General features: G+C 47.9%; 1 protein-coding gene across 3 annotated transcripts in view; it reads left to right on the forward strand.

Annotated features, from left to right (window-relative positions):
• ZNF341 (zinc finger protein 341) overlaps positions 1-15481 on the forward strand; it is a gene marked incomplete at its 3' end in the record, with an annotated part of 42090 nt that extends 26609 nt beyond the window's left edge. For all 3 annotated transcript variants that reach the window (XM_082858295.1, XM_082858294.1, XM_082858296.1), the window contains 6 exons: positions 1444-1652; positions 8118-8214; positions 9824-9956; positions 12731-12842; positions 13097-13167; positions 14952-15481. In XM_082858295.1, coding sequence (XP_082714421.1) covers positions 1444-1652; positions 8118-8214; positions 9824-9956; positions 12731-12842; positions 13097-13167; positions 14952-15481 — 1152 coding nt within the window. The remainder of the gene's footprint in view (positions 1-1443; positions 1653-8117; positions 8215-9823; positions 9957-12730; positions 12843-13096; positions 13168-14951) is intronic.
• Between the last annotated feature and the right edge of the window lie 3999 nt (positions 15482-19480).

Genomic DNA, 19480 nt, shown 5'->3' on the forward strand with positions numbered 1-19480 from the left:
GTAGACCTCTCATTGGTCAGAGCCAGTGCATATGCTCTGTCATTTAGGAGTGCATTATCATGCTGCAAATAATAGATAACTGGCTTACTGGTTAGGGTTTTTTTCCTCTCACATCACAAGAGGTCCATAAGTAGGTAGCATTGGGCTTATATAGCAGGGTTCTCTTGGCTTTCTGCTCTGCCATCTTTAGCATGTGGCTTTCATCCTCAAGGTAGCAGGATGGCTGCTATACCTCCAGTCATCACATCTATATTCCAGTCAGGACAAATGCAAAGAACAGAGGGGACTTCTCCTAGGAAGCTTTTGCCTTTTTGTTCTGGGAGTGAGTCCTTCCCCAAAGACTACTGCCTACTTATCATTGGCAAGAAAGGAGTCACATGGCTGACACTCGATGTAAGGGAGCCAGGGGATCAAATGTTTTAACTTGATTTGGCATCTTGCCACTCTGAACAAATCAGGGTTCACTTTGTTAGGAAGAAAGGGCATGTGGAATTGTATCTGAGTGTGTCATGCAGCCCTATGAGGAGTGTGTACTACTTGTCAAAGTATAATTTTCAAAATGTTAAAAAACATCATTCTCATACAAATAACATAGTGAACATGAGTCAGAATTTTACTTAACTCATTAATGAGGGAACTGGGAGGATGACAAAGCCAGTCAAAAGAGGATATGAAACACTGATATCTATACCCTTATATAACTATGTCAGTGAAAAAAAGGAATCCTGAAATAAGATTACTAAGTTAGATACAAATCTGGTTAATGTCTTCAGGGCACCAAAACCTTTGGAGTTATCTTTTCTACATGAGAAAAATCATTTACATTGGATCAGTTTTCTACAAGGTGACATTTAACTTTAGAGTCTTGGGTCCTAATCAGTAGTAAACAGTCAAAACAAGTCACATCACCCAGAGGGTGAGATGACCCTCAGTGGCTTAACTGCCTTTACCTAACTGCCTGCCAGACAGCAGTTCTCCAATTGAGGTCCCTGGCCCAGCAGCTTCAGCATCACCTGGGCACTTGGTAGGAATGCACATATTCAGGCCACCCAGACCTGCTGAATCAGATTCGCTGGGAGTGGCATAATCTGTTATCGTGATGCAGGCTCAAGTTGGAGAGCCACTATTCTAGCATGACATTGGAAGGACGTCATGTCATCTTTTCACATCTTTTCAAGATGTTATCATTCCAGGTTTTGGATATTTTTTCTTAAGCACACCCAGACCACACAGAGCCTGCAGGGAGGGTAATGGGGCCATTGTGACTGGCTGAGAGGAGGGGACCCTCTAATCAAAATAAGACCAAGACTGCAGCAGCAGGGGAGCAGGGAAACAGCAGTTGGGTCTTCCACAAGCAGTGTTCGAGGTGGATGCCACAGGGCAGGGGGCGGCAGTGGAGCAGCTCTCCTGCCTTTCCTCACCGACCCTGCCTCTTCCCTCAAGGTGTACAAGTGTGTGGTCAAAAGCTGCGCGCAGACATTCCCAAAGCTCGACACTTTTCTGGAGCACATCAAGAGCCACCAGGAGGAGCTGAGCTACCGTTGCCACCTCTGTGGCAAGGACTTCCCCTCGCTGTACGACCTGGGTGTGCATCAGTACTCACACAGCCTCCTGCCCCAGCACAGCCCCAAGAAGGACAGTGCCGTCTACAAGTACGTGCCCTCCCTTTTCCCTCTCCCTGCAGGGAGCCCAGGGGTCTGGTCCTTTGGTGGTTCTGACTGCTCAGGACCAGTGGGACATCTCAAAGGGGAATCTGAGGCTCCAGGGTCCAGCCTGGCAGAGAGGGTTCTGTGTCTTGGCACTGAAGGGGGCAAGAGATGCTGGCCCGCCTTATATCATTCTTCAACTTGGCAGACAATTATCCTAAAAAAAAAAGAAAAAAAATCTTAAAAAAGGGAAGCCAATGTTCTTTCCTTGTTCATAATGGAAAAAAGATTTGTTTTTTTTCTAAAGTAAAATATTATGAAAATAGTATTCCGTCTGATAGTCTACACAATTTAGGTTACAGTTGGAATGGTACGCTGATTCTTAAATGAAAAAATGAACAAGTCTGAAAGCAAAATCTGAAAGCAAAAATCATAAAAATAAGATGCATTTGTTTTATAATCTGTAAAATTTAGGTTAAAGTTGAAGCTATATGCTGATTCTTAGAATGGACAAGGAATGAATCAGATGTAGATTTCATTGGGGGTAGTTTTCTGACAACCCTTTACATTGTTGTAGTTTTCTGTTTCAGTCATAAAGAAGGTCCCTTTGGCAGAAATGATGAAGGGCTTCCTCCGTTTTGCCTCATGCTTTTAGTCCTTAGATCTTCAGATCATTCTCTTTGGAGCCATCGATCCTGTGATCATCCTTGTAGAGTTTCTCTTCCTCGATTACTTTCTGGTTCCTCTTCTAGACTCTCATATGCCGATGGTGTCATCCAGCATCACTTTCATGACTTGGTGGAACCCCTCATTTTTGCTCTGCATTCATTTCGCCGCGCATTTCCCTTATGTCTCTTGGGAGCCGCTGCCTCACAAAACCCAGCACGTAGTGCATGGGGATAGTGAAAAAAAAATTGGAGTGTTTGTCTAGGGACTTCTTCTAGTCCACTAGTGAATATTTTCATGTTAGAATGGCTTTTGCTTCTCTGTACAAACTGTATCTGCACAGACTTAGCTGATGACCTCTGTTAATGGGGCCCCCCTCTAACTCCTGGGTGAGGCTTCTGGGGTTCAAAAATAAGTAAATACAGACCTTGAGTTTAGAATGCATGGGCTGCTTAGGGAGACAGGAGTGTATATATTCTTAGGATATACTGTGATAAAATGCTATCATAGACATATTACGCAAAGTGGGAGGTAGGGCAGCAAAGGTGTCCCAGGAACAATGATATCTGAACTGGGTTTTGAAGGATGGGTAGGAGTTTGCCAGGTAGACAGTGGGTAGTGGGAAGTGCATTCCTAGCAGGAGGAACAGCAGGTGTAGCGATATAAAATAAAATAGCATGTGGTTTAGAATGACTGTTCTGTAGAATGGAAGGGGGAGGAGATGTTTACATGGGGCCTGGGAGAGAAAGTGGGGCCAGGGCATGAGGACCTTTTAGAAGTCACAAGAGCTTTGAGAAGTTGGCAGGGGGACTGGGGCTTGAGAAATGGGATGTAGGGCAACTGACCCTGAGGGAGATTAGGAAATGGGGCCAAAGAGGCAGGAAAACCAGGTGAAGCTCTGACCAGCTAAGGGGTAGAGATTTCTGGATAATGATGAGTAATTCTCATTTGTTCTCAGAGGGCATTTTATTTTGCTTTTGCCGTTCCAATCTGTGGATATTCTATAAGTCCCTGTAGCTGTGTGTCTCTCTAGAGTGAGATGCCAAGTAAAAGGAAGGGAGCAACTACTAGGTGCCTTGGCCTGACTTAGGGACATTGATCCCCGCAATCCTGGGAGGTAGGTTGTATCAGTCAGCTGAGGTGGCTATAACAAAATATTATAGACACATGAGAGAGAGAGGGCATCCTTTCTGTCTGGTCTTTTCTTATAAGGGCACTAACCTTACCTGGAGGATCCCACACTCATGATCTCATCTAAACCTAATCACTACCCAAAGCCTCCATCTGCAAATACCATTACATTGAGGGTCAGGACTTCAACATGCAGATTTTGGAGGGACACTGTTCAGTCCATAGCTGTGGTGTTCTCCCCATTTTGAAGATGAGGACATTGAGGCTCAGAGAGGAGAAGTGACCTGCCCACCAGAGTAACAACGTCAGTACAGAGCTGGGATTCAAACTCTTGTCTTGGACTGTGGAAGCCTCATAGCTCTGGTTTTGGAGTTCACAGGCTGAGAATTGAGCCCCATGATGGCCCTGTGCCTGCAGTAGATCACTTCTCCCAGGTTCTCTTGCCAAGCTTAGAGTGTCAGAGGCCCTTTGTAGCCATTGGAGCTTCTGGCCCCAAAGTAAGGTGCGGGGAGGCAGGACACCATCTGGATGGCCCAAGGGTGGAATGCTGTAGTGGGTAATGATAAGAGCTCTGGAGCCACCTCCCTGTGCTCAAATCTGAGCTCAGCTGCAAACCTGATGGATGACCTCAACAAGGTATTCAGCCGCTCTGAACTTCAGTCTCCTCACATGTGAAATGGCGATACGATAGTGCCTACCCTATTGGTTTATTTACAAGGATCAAGTAAAATGAGTGTGAAGCAGTTAGACATGGTGCCTGGAACATAATAGGTACTCAATAAATATTATTGCTGCAATGTTTATTAATTATATAATTTAAATCTAGGTTTGGTTGCTTGTAACAGGGACCCAAAATAACAGTGGCTTTAACAAGGTGAGAGTTTATTTCTCTCTCATGGTGGCATTTAAGTGGGTGTGGTGGTTTCATTCCATTTTCACGGGGGCAGGTCCTGTCAGTCCGGCTGCTCTGCCTGCTTTGGGCCACATTGCCTTGGCCTGCCTGTGGAGCCTCCCCAACTCCCTCAAGTGAATTTCATACATGTCACTATATATATGCTGTATGTTTACTTTTTCCTTTTAAAAATACAATGTATTTTTTTTCTAGTTACAAAAGTCATCCATGTTCAATGCACAGAAATGGATTTTTAGAAAAACCCACAAGAAGACAAAACCCTGTTAACCTCTTGGTACATGTCCTTTGGTATATATCTGTAATAAGCATATTTATAGCTATAAATATGACAGTCTATATTTGAGTTAGGTTATCCCAAACACAGTTATTGAATCTGGTGAAAATTCATCACACCATCTTCCTGTTGCACAACTTCCGACAAACAGTCTAAAATTTAATAGGATCATTCCGTGTACTTTGGTGTTACCACTTAAAACTGTAATGTTTATATCTTTGCACCTCAGCACAAACAGACCTGCCTCAGTCTTTTAAACAGCTACTTAGTATTCCATTGTATGTGGATGGGCTGTAATTTATTTAACTCATTCCTTATTGCAGGTTAATTGGGTTATTTCCAGTTTGTCATTATTATAAACAACACTACAGGAACAACTTTGGACATAATATCTTTGCTCATTTGTAAATAAGTTCCTAGAAGTGATTTTGCAGGTCAAAGATCACAGAGGGGTTTAAAAAAGATTAATTACCTACTTGAAAAAAATAATTGCTATGTGCATACAATGCAATATTTAAAAACTACAGGAGGGCATAGAGTGAAAAGGAATTCCCTATCCACCCTGACCCGCTCCCTCATCCCATAGGCAATCACTTTCAGGAAGTGTTCTTTTTAAACTTATTTTGACATAATTTTAGACTTCTAGAAAAGTTATAAGAATAGTACAGAGAATTCCCACATACACCCTTCATCCAGATTTCCCCGATATTACAATCCTTACACACTTACTTTATCACATTCTGAGCTTTTTGGGAATAATTTGCAGACATGATGCTCCTTTACCCTTTCTCTTTAGTGTGTATTTTCTAAAAATGAGGATAACCTCTTACATAAGCACAGTGTAGTTATCAAGATCAGGAAGTTAAATCAATACAATTCTGTTACCTAATGTACCCTATTCAAAAATTTCTAATTGTTCCAATAACATCCTTTATAGACAAAGAAAAAAAAAATGTTTTTTCTGGCTCAGGATCCAATCCAGGATCCCAGATTGTATTTGGTTGTTGTGTCTCTTTAGTCCCCTTTAAGCTGGAACAGTTCTCATTCTGTCTTTGTCTTTCATGACCTTAATATTTTGGAAGAGTATAAGCGAGTAATTTTGTAAAATGCCCTCAGTTTGGGTTTGTCTGATTTGACCTCAGGGTGGAGCCAGGATTGGCACTTTTGGCAGGAGTATCACAAAGCGACGCTGTGTCTTTCTCAGCGTGCTGTATCAGGAGACACATGACTCTGGTTTGGCCTGGTGCTGGGGATGTTACTCTGGGTGACATAGTTAGGGTGGCGTTTCTGGCAGGGAGTTTTCATTTAATGGTGCTGCGAAACTGCATCCTTGCTGCTGGAGCCTGTGCGATTCCTGTCTTCTTCCTCCCACTAGCTCACCAGGTCTCTGCCCTCCTGGTAGCTCTGCTCTCACCTCTCCTGCTCCTTCTTTCTTGCCATCTGGAGGCATTTAGCTTGTGGTTTTCAGGGTGTGGCCTGAAGGGGCATCCCTGGGGCCCACCACAGGTGCAGCCTGACTGCGGGTTTCCCACGTGCCCTGGTGTACAGATGGCAGGGTCCATGGTTCTGTTTTCAACATGAATTGCCCACCTGCCTCTGGCATTCCTCAGTGGTACTGCATTGTAAACGGGCCCATTTGCTGGTGAATGTTCTGTGGTGGGGGGATGGTGGGACCTTTTCCTTAGAGCGGCTTGAGGCCTGAAACTGCTCTTTTGTGGACATGTTAGCGAGTGATGTTTAGAGTAAAGACCATGCCTATGTGCTTTGCAGTTTATGAGCTGTTTGGCACCAGTGTTTCCTTTGACTCTTGTTATGATCTTAAGAAAAACTGAGAGGCAGGTCCACTTGGAATTCCTACCTCATTTTATGGATAAGGAAACTGAGGGTCAGAGATGGGAAGGAGCCAGACCTGGATCCTTGTCTGTCTGACTTTTTTTTTTTTTTAATTTTTATTGGAGTATAGCTGATTTACAATGTTGTGTTAGTTTCAGGTGTACAGCAAAGTGAATCAGTTATACATCTATCCACTCCTTTTTAGATTCTTTTCCCATATAGGCCATTACAGAGTACTGAGTAGAGTTCCTTGTGCTCTACAGTGGGTCCTTGTCTGACTGTTTCATGTAAGAGATTGTCCCTGGTGCTCAGAGCAGGTTATGAACAAGCCAAACAAGACAGATATGGTCCTGGCCTCCAGAGCCCACTTGCTGGTGGAGGAGACAGAGAAGTAAGCAAATAAATGATTCCAGATAATAATTGCTAAGAAGAAAATACAACTGGAGAGCATAGTAGGAAGTGGTTGGGGCTGGGCTCTGGGGGGCACCTTGAGACGGGGTGGTCGGGGAGGGACTCTCTGAGGAGGTGACATTTGAGCTGAGATGTGAAGGCTGAGCAGGTGCTGCCAAGGGGAGGACTGGGGGGAAGAGTGTTCCAGGTCATAAGAACAGCAAGTACAAAGAACCTGAGGTGGGGTCGAGTTTGGTGTGTTCTGGGTGCATTCAGGAGACCGGGGGGCCTGGAGCAGAGGGTGTGAGATGGGCAATGGGGAAAGGTGAAAGCTGAGAGCTGGGAGTGAGTCAGGCCAGTAGGGCCTTGTAAGCCAAGGTGGGGATTTTTAAGCAAGGGTGTGACATAGTCTGATTTTGATTTTTTTTAAATAAAATAAGTAAATTTATTTAAAAAAAAAGGTTTTGTCGTAAACACATAATTTTATTTTTTTATTTTTATTAACATCATTATTGGAGTATAATTGCTTTACAATGCTGTGTTAGTTTCTGCTTTATAACAGAGTGAATCAGTTATACATATACATATGTGCCCATATCTCTTCCCTCTTACGTCTGCCTCCCTCCCACCCTCCCTATCCCACCCTTCTAGGTGGTCACAAAGCACCAGGCTGATCTCCCTGTGCTATGTGGCTGCTTCCCACTAGCTATCTATTTTACGTTTGGTAGTGTATATATGTCCATGCCACTCTTACTTTGTGGCACATATATACAATGGAATATTACTCAGCCATAAAAAGAAACAAAATTGAGTTATTTGTAGTAAGGTGGATGGACCTAGAGTCTGTCATACAGAGTGAAGTCAGAAAGAGAAAAACAAATACCGTATGCTAACACATATATATGGAATCTAAGAAAAAAAAAAAGGTCATGAAGAACCTAGGGGCAAGACGTGAATAAAGACACAGACCTACTAGAGAATGGACTTGAGGATGTGGGGAGGGGGAAGGGTAAGCTGTGATTTTGATTTTTAAAGGCTCCTGCTGGCTCCCCTGTGGAGAATGAATTAGGGCAGGGAGGAGGCTACTGCACACGTTCGAGCAAGATGGTTTGGATTAGGATGGAGGCGGTGGCAAGCTCGAGAATGAATCAGATGTGGGATTTTGCCTCCTGGTGTTGGGGGCAGGGAGTGGCTGGTTCCCACGCCTGCTGGGGCATCCAGCCCCGAACACAGCTCTCTCACTTCTCTGCTCCTCCCCATGTAGGTGTGTCAAATGCGTCAACAAGTACTCCACCCCGGAGGCACTGGAGCACCACCTGCAGACCGCCACTCACAACTTCCCCTGCCCGCACTGCCAAAAGGTGGGGAACCCTGCCCTTGCTGGCTGGGCGAAAATAGGGGCGAGAGGTGATGGAGTGAAGACCCCACCGTCTCCTTCTCCCCTCCTGCCTCAACACACGTGCAGGCCAAGCTTGGGGTTGTCTCCGCAGACGACTTTGCCTTTGAAGAGCGAGAGCTCTGCCTGGCCCGTCTCACCCGTTGGACACCACCCGTGGCCATCCCAGTGCTACTGCTGGGCCAGGCGGGCCAGGCCGGGCTGACGTGGAGTGAGGCCTCTCCTGGGCCCAGGCCCAGCATCTGAACAGCGGCCTCCAGCTTCCTGATGTCTTATCATCCTTGTTATTACTGGTTCTTCTTTTCAGTGGATCTGGAAGCCCTCACTGAAGCCTGGCCCTTCATATCATCAAATATCCAGGCAGTGTTCCATTTTCCACTTTTCCCAAAAACATAATTTTTGTAAAGTTTGTTTGAATCAGGTCGATATATTGTGATTGGTTGATGCGACCAAAGTTTCTGTTAATCTACAGATTCCCCCCATCGATGCGCCTTTCTTTTTTCTTTTAATGTATTTGTTGAAGAAACTGGGCCATCGGTCCTGTGGAGTTTCCTGAAGTCTGGATTTTGCAGATTGCATCCCCCTGGTGTGTTTAACTGGTTTCTTTGTTCTACTCATTTTCTTACAACCTTATGAGGCAGATTTTCCAGGACACACAGCCCTGGTTTCACTTCGGCCTCATTGTAGATGTTTCTAATTATATAGCCTAATTTAGGGGTTTGGAATTTGTGGTCTGAATAAAAGGTATCGTGAATTAGCAAGAACCATGTGCCAGATGCTATTCTGAGCATTTTGTCCGAACGGACTCATTTAACCCTAGGTGGGCAAATTATTACTGTCTCCATTTTATAGACAGGGAAACCGAGGCACAGAAAGGTCATCCAGCTGGGAAATAATGGGGCTAGTAAGTTGATGGGTCTGTGTCCTTGACCACTTCTCTGTATCAGATGAATGAAAAAACGAACGAATGCTTTTCCTATGCCTGGGGAGGAAAGAGATTTTGGCTTCTGTGTTTTCTGGCTTTTTATTACCTTTCCATTTATTTCTTCAGTTATTTGTTCATTTTTTCATTCATTCCTTTGCTTGTCAGTCATTTGATTCAGGCCCTGTGCTGAGGAATGAAAGCCCCTCTCTGCCCTCTTGGAGATCCCGTACAAGCAAAGGGCTGTGTTTCAATAAGTTAGATGCTGACTTTAAAAATATGGGTGGACATTCAAGGGCGGAATTTGCTTTGCCTGGTGTGGCATTGAGGAGTCAGGGAGGGCTTCACAGAAGCAGTGACCTGAGTTGGGTCTTAAAGGCTGAGTAGGAGTTTGTCAGGCTAAGAGAAAGGCTCCCTGGGTAGAAACAACAGCCTGGGCAGAAGCTCAGGGCACGCGTGTCTTGACTGGGCTTATGGGTGAGTAGTGGGAGCCTTGAGGTTCTAATGGCTGAACTTGACACTGTGGGCCTTGACCCCCAGTGGGCAGAAAGGAAGATGTTTCTGTAAGGGCTGGTAACGAGGGGCCCCTTGAGCTCATAACGTGGTGAGGGCTGGTGAGTCAGACCTGACGCTGACTCCTCTGTTCTGCCAGGTGTTTCCTTGTGAACGCTACCTGCGGCGTCACCTGCCCACCCATGGCAGCGGGGGCAGGTTCAAGTGCCAGGTGTGCAAGAAGTTCTTCCGGCGGGAGCACTACCTCAAACTGCACGCTCACATCCACTCAGGTGGGTACCCTGTCCCCCACCAACTCCTGCTCAGTCCCCCTTCCCCTCCCCCCAGACACCCTCTCTGTTCCCCTTCCCATCCCCCTCTGGCCTTCCTCCTCATCTCCTTCAGCCTTCTTCCTGAGCCCCCTCCTGCCCATCCCCTCCCTCTCTTCATCCCCGCTTCCCATCCCCTTCCTGGCCCCTGCCTGCCCCCTCAAGTGAACAAGGGGTTCCCACCAACACTAGAGTGGAGATGAGCCTCGGGAGGCGGGTGGGGGGACTCTTGGCTCTGCCCCTGAGGTCATTCTGAGCCCCTGGGGGTGGGGGCGTTGTGCTCGATGCAAAATTCCCTCCCAAAGCTGGATAGAACCCTCTCTCCTTAGTTCCCCAGCTGAGATACATTGACACTTTATTTTCTTTTAAGCTTTAAAATGTTTTTTATTAGTTAAAAAATTCTGTTCTGCTTTATACTGAAAACAGTCTAAAGATTGAGAAAACCTGAGGAAAAAATCCTTGGTAATACAAAAGCATCTCTCCTCAGATGGACAATCCTTTTTTTTTTTTTTTTTACTATGGCCTACGGTAAAAAATACATTTTGTATGCAACCCGCGAAACACATACTTACACACAGAATATACTGAAACAGAAGTTTCACAAAACAATATTTTCTATCTGTACAGTTTTAGTTGTTAAAATAACCACCATCAGTTTGTGACTTGGAGTTTGCAGTTTGAAGAGTGATCCTAATTCCCCTCCCCAAAGGTGATCACTGTTAGCGGTCTCATCTGGGACATTCTAGTTTCATTTTACATCTATACAAAACATGTGCTTACTTTTACACAAACAGGCACATGTTATAACTCTATTATGTGCCATTTTTCTTCACTTATCAAGGTACCTTGAAGATGTTCCTAATGGCACCTTCGTTTTCTCAGCTGCATAGTATTCTCCTGCATTTACCATCTTTGATTTAACCAGTCCCCTATGGATGGACACTTAAATTATTTTTTCAGCTGTTAGTTTGTATACACAATGCCGTGTGGGTCTCTTGACAAGCTTTTGGGAATACATCTGTAGTGTACATTCCTAGCAGTGGAAAAAATGCTAGGTTAAAATGTATATGCAGTACCGAGTTTTAGTTTGGGATGATGAAAAAGTTCTGGAGATGGATAGTGGTGATGGTAGTACGACAGTAAGAACGTAGTTAATGCCCCTGAAGTGTACACTTAAAGATGGTTAAAATGGTAAATTTTCTGTTACATATATTTCATATTTATGATAAAAGAAGAAAACAAAACTAACTTCATTGGCAATTTTGATAGATATTACCAAATTGCTTTCTTTTTGGTTTTTAAAATAATTATTATTCAAAAGTAATACATACTTTTTGTAAAAATGGAAGCAGTATGGAAGTACCTAAAGTAAAATGTTAAATTCCCCCTTCAGATCTTAATTGCTACTGACAGTTTGGTGTGTACCCTCCCCTACCTTTCTCCCTGCATATTCTGTGTCGATACAAACCCATATGGCCAGGGCTTTTTTGGAGTATGGGGATTGTATTTTTTTCTAACAAAAATGAGACTGTATTAAGCTTGTCCTACACTTTTCTTTTCCCCCTAGCAATATAGCCAGGAGATCTTTCCAGATCAGGAAACACAGATCGACCTTAATCTTTTTAATGACTGCAGAACATTCCATTATAAGGACCAGAATTTCCTCAATCATTGGGTTGGCATTTTTCAAAAGTACTTTATTCATCCCAGAGAGGAGAACAGAGAGGAAATAATGGCAGGAAGTAAAGCAACCCAGTAATAGCCCTTTTCCAAAGGGCAGTTTCTGACCCCTGACCCCTGTTAGGTGAGAGCTGCTCTCCATGCCACCCCTCAGCCCCAGCCCCACGCATGGGTTCTGCAGCAGACGATCTGGGGCAACTCAGGTGGACTCTGGGTCACACTGCTGGGCTGGAATCTTACTTCCCCCAAACACTAGGTGTAGACCAGGAACCTAAGTTTTCTCGTCTAGGACTTACCTTATGGTTTGTTGCAAGGATTCAACCAGATAAGGTGTAATTCCCCCCTCCCCTTTGGTGGACCCCATTTCAGTAAATGTCACGGCCATCCACCCAGCCCACGCCTTAGATTCTCTCACGCCCCACAGCCAGTCCGTTGGCAAGGGCTGCTGATTCTGCTTTCTGAACATCACCCGTACCTGGCCACTTCCCATTTCTTGTACCAGCCTCCTTCCTGCCTCCACCCTCACACCCTCAATCTGTTCTCTACACCCAGCCAGCCAGAGGGAGCCTGTGAGACTCTCGAGTCAGATCCTGTCCCTCCTCTGCTCAGCCCCTCTGGTGGCTTCTCATCCGGCTCAGAGTAAATACCTTGGCCTCCCAAGCCCTCCCTTTTGGGCCTGGCTGCCTTGCCCACCTCCTCTTCTGCCTCATTCTCCCTCCCCTGCTCCAACCCGGCCACATGGGCCTCCCCATTGTTCCTCAGACACATGCAGTGCCCCACCTGTCCTCCTGCCTGGGACCCTCACTCCCACATTCCTGCATGGCTCGCTCCCTCACCACCTCAGGTGTTGCCTCGTCAGAGAGGCCCTTCCTGCCTATCCTAACTGAAACAGCCTCCTCTTCTCCTTGGCAAAGCAAAGTCCGAGGAAAGGGAGAGGCAATATTCCCCCAGGCCACCTCCCTAGAGGAGTTGCTGTCCTCTAATGGAGACCCCTGCGCCCCATATTCAGACTTCCTCTCACGGCACCCTTGGTCCCCCATCTGTGTTTCCTCCTGCAGGTGAGAAGCCCTACAAATGCTCAGTGTGTGAGTCCGCGTTCAACCGCAAGGACAAACTGAAGAGACACATGTTGATCCATGAGCCATTCAAGAAATACAAATGCCCCTTCTTGTGAGTAGAGACGGTGGGTGGGAGGGGGCAGGTTTACCCAGCTGTGGAATAGAAGGGGGTCAGGGCCGAGGGCTGCAGGCCCTCTCTCCTTTTGTCCTGCCCTGGGTCCTCCCTGGCTGCTTCACCCCCCATGCTGCTTCCCTGCCCAGCCCTTAGGGTGGATGAGCGAGTCCATCCTGCCCAGGGCTAGCAGGGGGGCCAGCAAGAGAGTCCTGTGCTTAGTGAGCTCCCCTGACCAGCGTTTTGGATCCTAGGACACACACGGGCTGCAGTAAGGAGTTCAACCGGCCAGACAAGCTGAAGGCTCATATCCTTTCCCACTCCGGTAAGTGGCTCCTGGACGTGCCAGGAGGGTCTGGTTCAGCTCAAGCCCCCTGGGCAGGAGCCCCAGAAAGAGCAAACACATCCTGTGAGGCTTATTTTCCCTGCCTGGTACCTTCCAGCCAATAGACTTTTGCTCCTGTGAGCCATGAGCCTGGCCTGTGTTTGAGTCCTCAGGCTGTACGGAGGTGAGTCAACACAGTCCCCCAGGCTGAGGAGGAAGCTGACTCAGGAGGAGATGACTGTATATTAGAGAGGCACCCAGTGTGACAGAGGTGGGGTCAGGTGTGGAGGGAGATCCAGTTCTGAGTGGGTCCAAGGTAAGGCCAGGGAGGTTCCTTGGCCCACTCGGCAGAGCGAGGAAGCTGGGGTGTGGAGTAGGGGGTCTCCACACCACTCAGTTTCCCGGTGGCTCCGCAGAGCTTCTCCTGGGGCTGCTGCTTCCCCAGAGCAGCTTGGCTGGCTTTCCACATACCACTTGGTCTATAGAACAAGGTTTCTCAATATCGGCACTATTGCTATTTTGGGCTGGATAATTCTTTGTTGTGGGCGGCTGCCCTGTGCACTGTACGATGTTCAGCAGCATCCCTGGCCTCTACCCCATGGTTATGACAACCAAGTATGTCTCCGGGGACAAGCCAAAAGATCCTTGGGGAATAAAGTCACCCCGATTAACAACCACTGGTTTATAAACAGGATCTAGTGGCTAAAGAATGTGTGAAAACTAAGAGTAGATTGAGGACTTGGAGACAGAGGGCCTGGGCTTGATTCTTGGCACTACCACTGTCCTGCTGGGTGGCCTCGGGCAAGTCACTGCCCCCTCTCTGAGCTGTCATCCCAGGGAGGCTGAGGGGGCCATGGCACAATCTGTGTGTGGGACGGAGTTGACTTCATGGTGGATATGGAGGCACTAGTGATTCATCCAGTGAGTGACTATTGCGAGAATACCACGTGTCAGGCACTGGGGGTGCCATGGGGGAATCAGGCAGAAGCCCACCCTGCCCTCCTGGGGAAGCTTAGCATTCAGTGGCAGAGATCGAAAATGAACAGCAAACAAGTACGTATGTTACAGTAAAATATGCTGAGGGCAAAGATGGAAATAAGTAGAGTGAGCGGGCAGAGAAAGAAGGGAAGTGGGTATCAGGGAGGGCTTCCCGGAGGAGGTGACACGAAAGCTGAGTCTGAGGGAGGAGAAGAGCCGGAAATGGCTTCCAGAGTGAGGGAGCAGCAAGTGCGAAGCCTTCAGGCAGGGAAGAGACTGGCGGGTGTTTGAGACAAGGAAAGGCGGGCGGGAGGCCTGGAGCTCAGAGAACAAGAGAGGGGAGAGGAAGGGGATGTGTCTGAGAGGTGAAGGGGGTGGCCAGCTGCAGGCGGCTCTGTGGGAAATTTGGGGAATCACTGGAGGGTTTGGAGCAGGGAGTGTCATGGAGAGGTTTTACCAAGACCTCTCTAGCTGCCCTGTGGGGAATGGTCTGAGGCGGCCAGGACGAGGCAGGCAGACCAGAGAGGAGAGAGATGATGGTGACCTGGTAAAGTTAGTCAAGGTTAGGGGCTGAGCTTGCTGTTCCAGGCAGAGGGGAAACAGCACAAGCAAAGGCCCAGAGGCAGGAGGCTGGCACAGGGTAAGTGGCTGGGAGAAGGTGGGAGATGAGAGTGGAGGGAGCAGGGCCCAGATCACACCCATGCTCGTAGGGCAAGCTGAGGAACGGGGCTTTGTTCCAAGTGCCAGGGCAGCATTGCAGGGTGAAGGGTCTGGGTGCCTCTCACTGCCTTCCCCTCGCTCCCCAGGCATGAAGCTCCACAAGTGCGCCCTGTGCAGCAAGTCCTTCAGTCGCCGTGCCCACCTCGCCGAGCACCAGCGCGCCCACACAGGCAACTACAAGTTCCGCTGTGCCGGCTGCGCCAAGGGCTTTTCCCGCCACAAGTACCTCAAGGACCACCGCTGCCGCCTCGGCCCCCAAAAGGACAAGGACCTGCAAGCCCGGCGGCCCCCCCGGAGGAGGGCAGCCCCCCGCAGCGGCAGCACTGGTGGCCGCAAGGTGGTGACCCCCCTGCCTGACCCACTGGGGCTGGAGGAGCTGAAGGACACAGGGCCTGGGCCAGTGCCCGAGGCCGCCCCAGGCAAGCCACCCTTCTCGGAGCCAGATGCCGTGCTGTCCATCGTAGTGGGTGGGACAGTGGGGGGTGAACCTGAGCTGGTGGTGCCCGGGCATGCCGAGGGTCTGGGCTCCAACCTGGCCTTGGCGGAGCTGCAGGCAGGGGCCGAGGGCCCGTGTGCCATGCTTGCTGTGCCTGTCTACATCCAGGCCTCGGAGTGATGGACCCATTGTGTTTGCTCCCGCATCCTGCCTGATGCTCACCTTTGGGTCCGGGGCCTCTAGGAGCAGACTAGAGATCCTTCCCAGTGGAAGTGAGCCATTGGTCAAAATCCTTTTGGAACATGCTCTGTAAACCCTGGCCCAAGGTCGCCTCGCTGGGCCCCCTGTCCTGCTGGGAAGCCCTGCAGCATTCTGGGATCTGAGGCAGCTGAGCCTGAATGGCCCAGGGTCTGGCTGGTCCAGGCTGGTGGTCAGGCTGCCTGAGAGAGAAGACAGGGGAGTCCCACCCACCCCTCCTCCAGGCTGCCTAGGGACAGTCTCTAGTTAAGCTGCTCTTCAGGGACCTGATATGGTTGGAGCCCTTACCTGTTAAACCTTTTCACATGCAGTTCTCCCAGCATCCCCAGACGACTCTGATGTAGGCATATAGGAGGCACTCGAGTGTTGTGGTTAGAGTTCAGCTGTGAGCCAGATCTGGATTCAGATCCAAGCGCTGACACTTACTTGCTGTGTGACCTTGGGTAAGTCACTTCACCTCTTTGAGCCCCGCATTCCTCATCTGTACAGTGGGGCTTATGACAGTACTACCTCATAGGGCTGTCACTGGGATACAGTATGATGAAATGTACAAAGAGTTTGGCATAGAGTTTGGCATAGTGCCCGGCACTCAAAAAGTGCTCAATAAATGTTTTTATCAACATGGCTCAGGCCCTAGCTTTGGCAGTTTCTTTCTTAGCCCCTAGGTGGCAGCATTCCCCCCACCAAAGCTTGTGCGGGCTGAGGAGTCACTTGGCTCCTAACACAGCTACGCTGCCCCGATTGCCATAGGGAGGTTTGGTGCATCCAGAACAGTTATTTCAGAATATGTCCCATGGAAACCCCTGGAGGAAGGGGTTTATAACTCACTTTTGAAAATGCAGGGTCCTGGGCCTTGCCGTAAAACCCTTTGGAATCAGAAACTCTAACCAGAGTCAGAGGACCATTTTGAGCAGCCCTCTGGATGGCCATAGGTGCCCCCACATCCAGCATTCCCTTCCGCATCTCCAGCTAGTCCAGGGGGGAAGCAAACTAGGCTGCCTGGGAGACAGGGAGGGAGAAAAGGGGCCTTCACCTGTGCTTTCTTATTTGTCTTCACCACCACCCTACTGGGCCACATTGCCTCAGTTACAGGAGAGGACTCTGAGGCTGAGATGGAACAGGGCAGGATGCGGGAGGACTGTCGGACTCAGTTTGATCACTGAGTTTCCCTGAAGGCTGATATCCTCAGACATCTGTGTGTGAGCCTGTGGCTGGAGCTCAGAGCAAGGTTGAGTTCCCCACATCCTCAGGAAGGGTGTGATGCAGTGGGAGGGATGAGTGAGGCAGCAGTGCACAGCTGAGGGGGTAAGGGCGGTAAGCATACCCAGCCCTCAGAAGGGCCAGGGAAGGGACTGATGGGGACAGCAAGTCTCAGAGCGGGAGGTAACACTTGATCTAGGCCTTGACACAGAGTGTATGATGGACAGAAGAAGGCATGCCGGGGGATTGTATCAAGATGACGGAGTAGAAGGACGTGCGATCACTCCCTCTTGTGAGAGCACCGGAATCACAACTAACTGCTGAACAGTCATCGACAGGAAGACACTGGAACTCACCAAAAAATATACCCCACATCTAAAGACAAAGGAGAAGCCACGATGAGACGGTAGGAGGGACACAATCACAATAAAATCAAATCCCATAACTGCTGGGTGGATGACTCACAAACTGGAAAACACTTATACCACAGAAGTCCACCCACTGGAGTGAAGGTTCTGAGCCCCACGTCAGGCTTCCCAACCTGGGGGTCTGGCAACGGGAGGAGGAATTCCTAGAGGATCAGACTTTGAAGGCTAGCGGGACCTGACTGCAGGACTTCGACAGGACTGGGGGAAACAGAGACTCCACTCTTGGAGGGCACACACAAAGTAGTGTGTGCATCAGGACCCAGGAGGGAAGGAGCAGTGACCCCACAGAAGACTGAACCAGACCTACCTGCTAGTGTTGAAGGGTCTCCTGCAGAGGTGGGGGGTAGTGGTGTCTCACCATGAGGACAAGGACACTGGCAGCAGAAGTTCTGGGAAGTACTTGGCGTGAGCCCCCCCAGAGTCCGCCATTAGCCCCACCAAAGAGCTGGGTAGCCTCCAGTGTTGGGTCACCTCAGGCCAAACAACCAACAGGGAGGGAACCCAGCCCCACCCATCAGCAGACAAAGTGGATTAAAGTTTTACTGAGCTCTGCCCACCAGAGCAACACCCAGCTCTACCCACCACCATTCCCTCCCATCAGGAAACTTGCACAAGCCTCTTAGATAGCCTCATCCACGAGAGGGCAGATAGCAGAAGCAAGAAGAACTACAATCCTGCAGCCTGTGGAACAAAAACCACAATCACAGAAAGATAGACAAGATGAAAAGGCAGAGGGCTATGTACCAGATGAAGGAACAAGATTACACCCCAGAAAAACAACTAAATGAAGTGGAGATAGGAAACATTCCAGAAAAAGAATTCAGAATAATGATAGTGAAGATGATCCAGGCTCTTGGAAAAAGAATGGAGACAAAGATAGAGAAGATGCAAGAAATGTTTGACAAAGACCTAGAAGAATGAAAGAACAAACACCTAGAAGAATTAAAGAACAAACAAACAGAGATGAACAATACAATAACTGAAATGAAAACTACAATAGAAGGAATCAATAGCAGAGCAACTGAGGCAGAAAAACGGATAAGTGACCTGGAAGACAGAATGGTGTAATTCACTGCCACGGAACAGAATAAAGAAAAAAGAATGAAAAGAAATGAAGACAGCCTAAGAGACCTCTGAGGCAACATTAAATGCAACAACATTTGCATTATAGGGGTCCCAGAAGAAGAGAGAGAGAAGACCCGAGAAAATATTTGAAGAGATTATAGTCGAAAACTTCCCTAACATGGGAAAGGAAATAGCCACCCAAGTCCAGGAAGTGCAGAGAGTCCCAGGCAGGATAAACCCAAGGAGAAACATGTCGAGACACATAGTAATCAAACTGACAAAAATTAGGGCTTCCCTGGTGGCACAGTGGTTGAGAGTCCACCTGCTGATGCAGGGGACATGGGTTCATGCTCCAGTTCGGGAAGATCCCACATGCCGCGGAGCGGCTGGGCCCGTGAGCCATGGCCGCTGAGCCTGCACGTCTGGAGCCTGTGCTCCGCAACAGGAGAGGCCACAGCAGTGAGAGGCCCGTGTACCGCGAAAAAAAAAAATTGACAAAAATTAAAGACAAAGAAAAATTATTGAAAGCAACAAGGGAAAAACGACAAATAACATACAAGAGAACTCCCATAAGGTTAACAGCTGATTTCTCAGCAGAAACTCTACAAGCCAGAGGGAGTGGCGTGATATATTTAAAGTGATGAAAGGGAAGAACCTACAACCAAGATTACCCGGCAAGGATCTCATTCAGATTCGATGGAGAAATCAAAAGCTTCACAGACAAGCAAAAGCTAAGAGAATTCAGCACCACCAAACCAGTTCTACAACAAATGCTAAAGGGACTTCTCTAAGTGGGAAACACAAGAGAAGAGAAGGACCTACAAAAACAAACCCATAACAATTAAGAAAATGGTAATAGGAACATACATATCGATAATTACCTTAAACGTGAATGGATTAAATGCTCCAAAAGACACAGGCTCGCTGAATAGATACAAAAACAAGACCCATATATATGCTGTCTGCAAGAGACCCACTTCAGACCTAGGGACGCACATACAGACTGAAAGTGAGAGGATGGAAAAAGATATTCCATGCAAATGGAAATCAAAAGAAAGCTGGAGTAGCAATACTCATATCAGATAAAATAGACTTTAAAATAAAGAATGTTACAAGAGACAAGGAAGGACACTACGTAATGATCAAGGGATCAATCGAAGAAGAATATATAACAATTATAAATACATATGCACCCAACATAGGAGCACCTCAATATATAAGGCAACTG

This window comes from Leucopleurus acutus, assembly GCF_964270905.1.
Source record: "Leucopleurus acutus genome assembly, chromosome: 16".
NCBI lineage: Eukaryota > Metazoa > Chordata > Mammalia > Artiodactyla > Delphinidae > Leucopleurus > Leucopleurus acutus.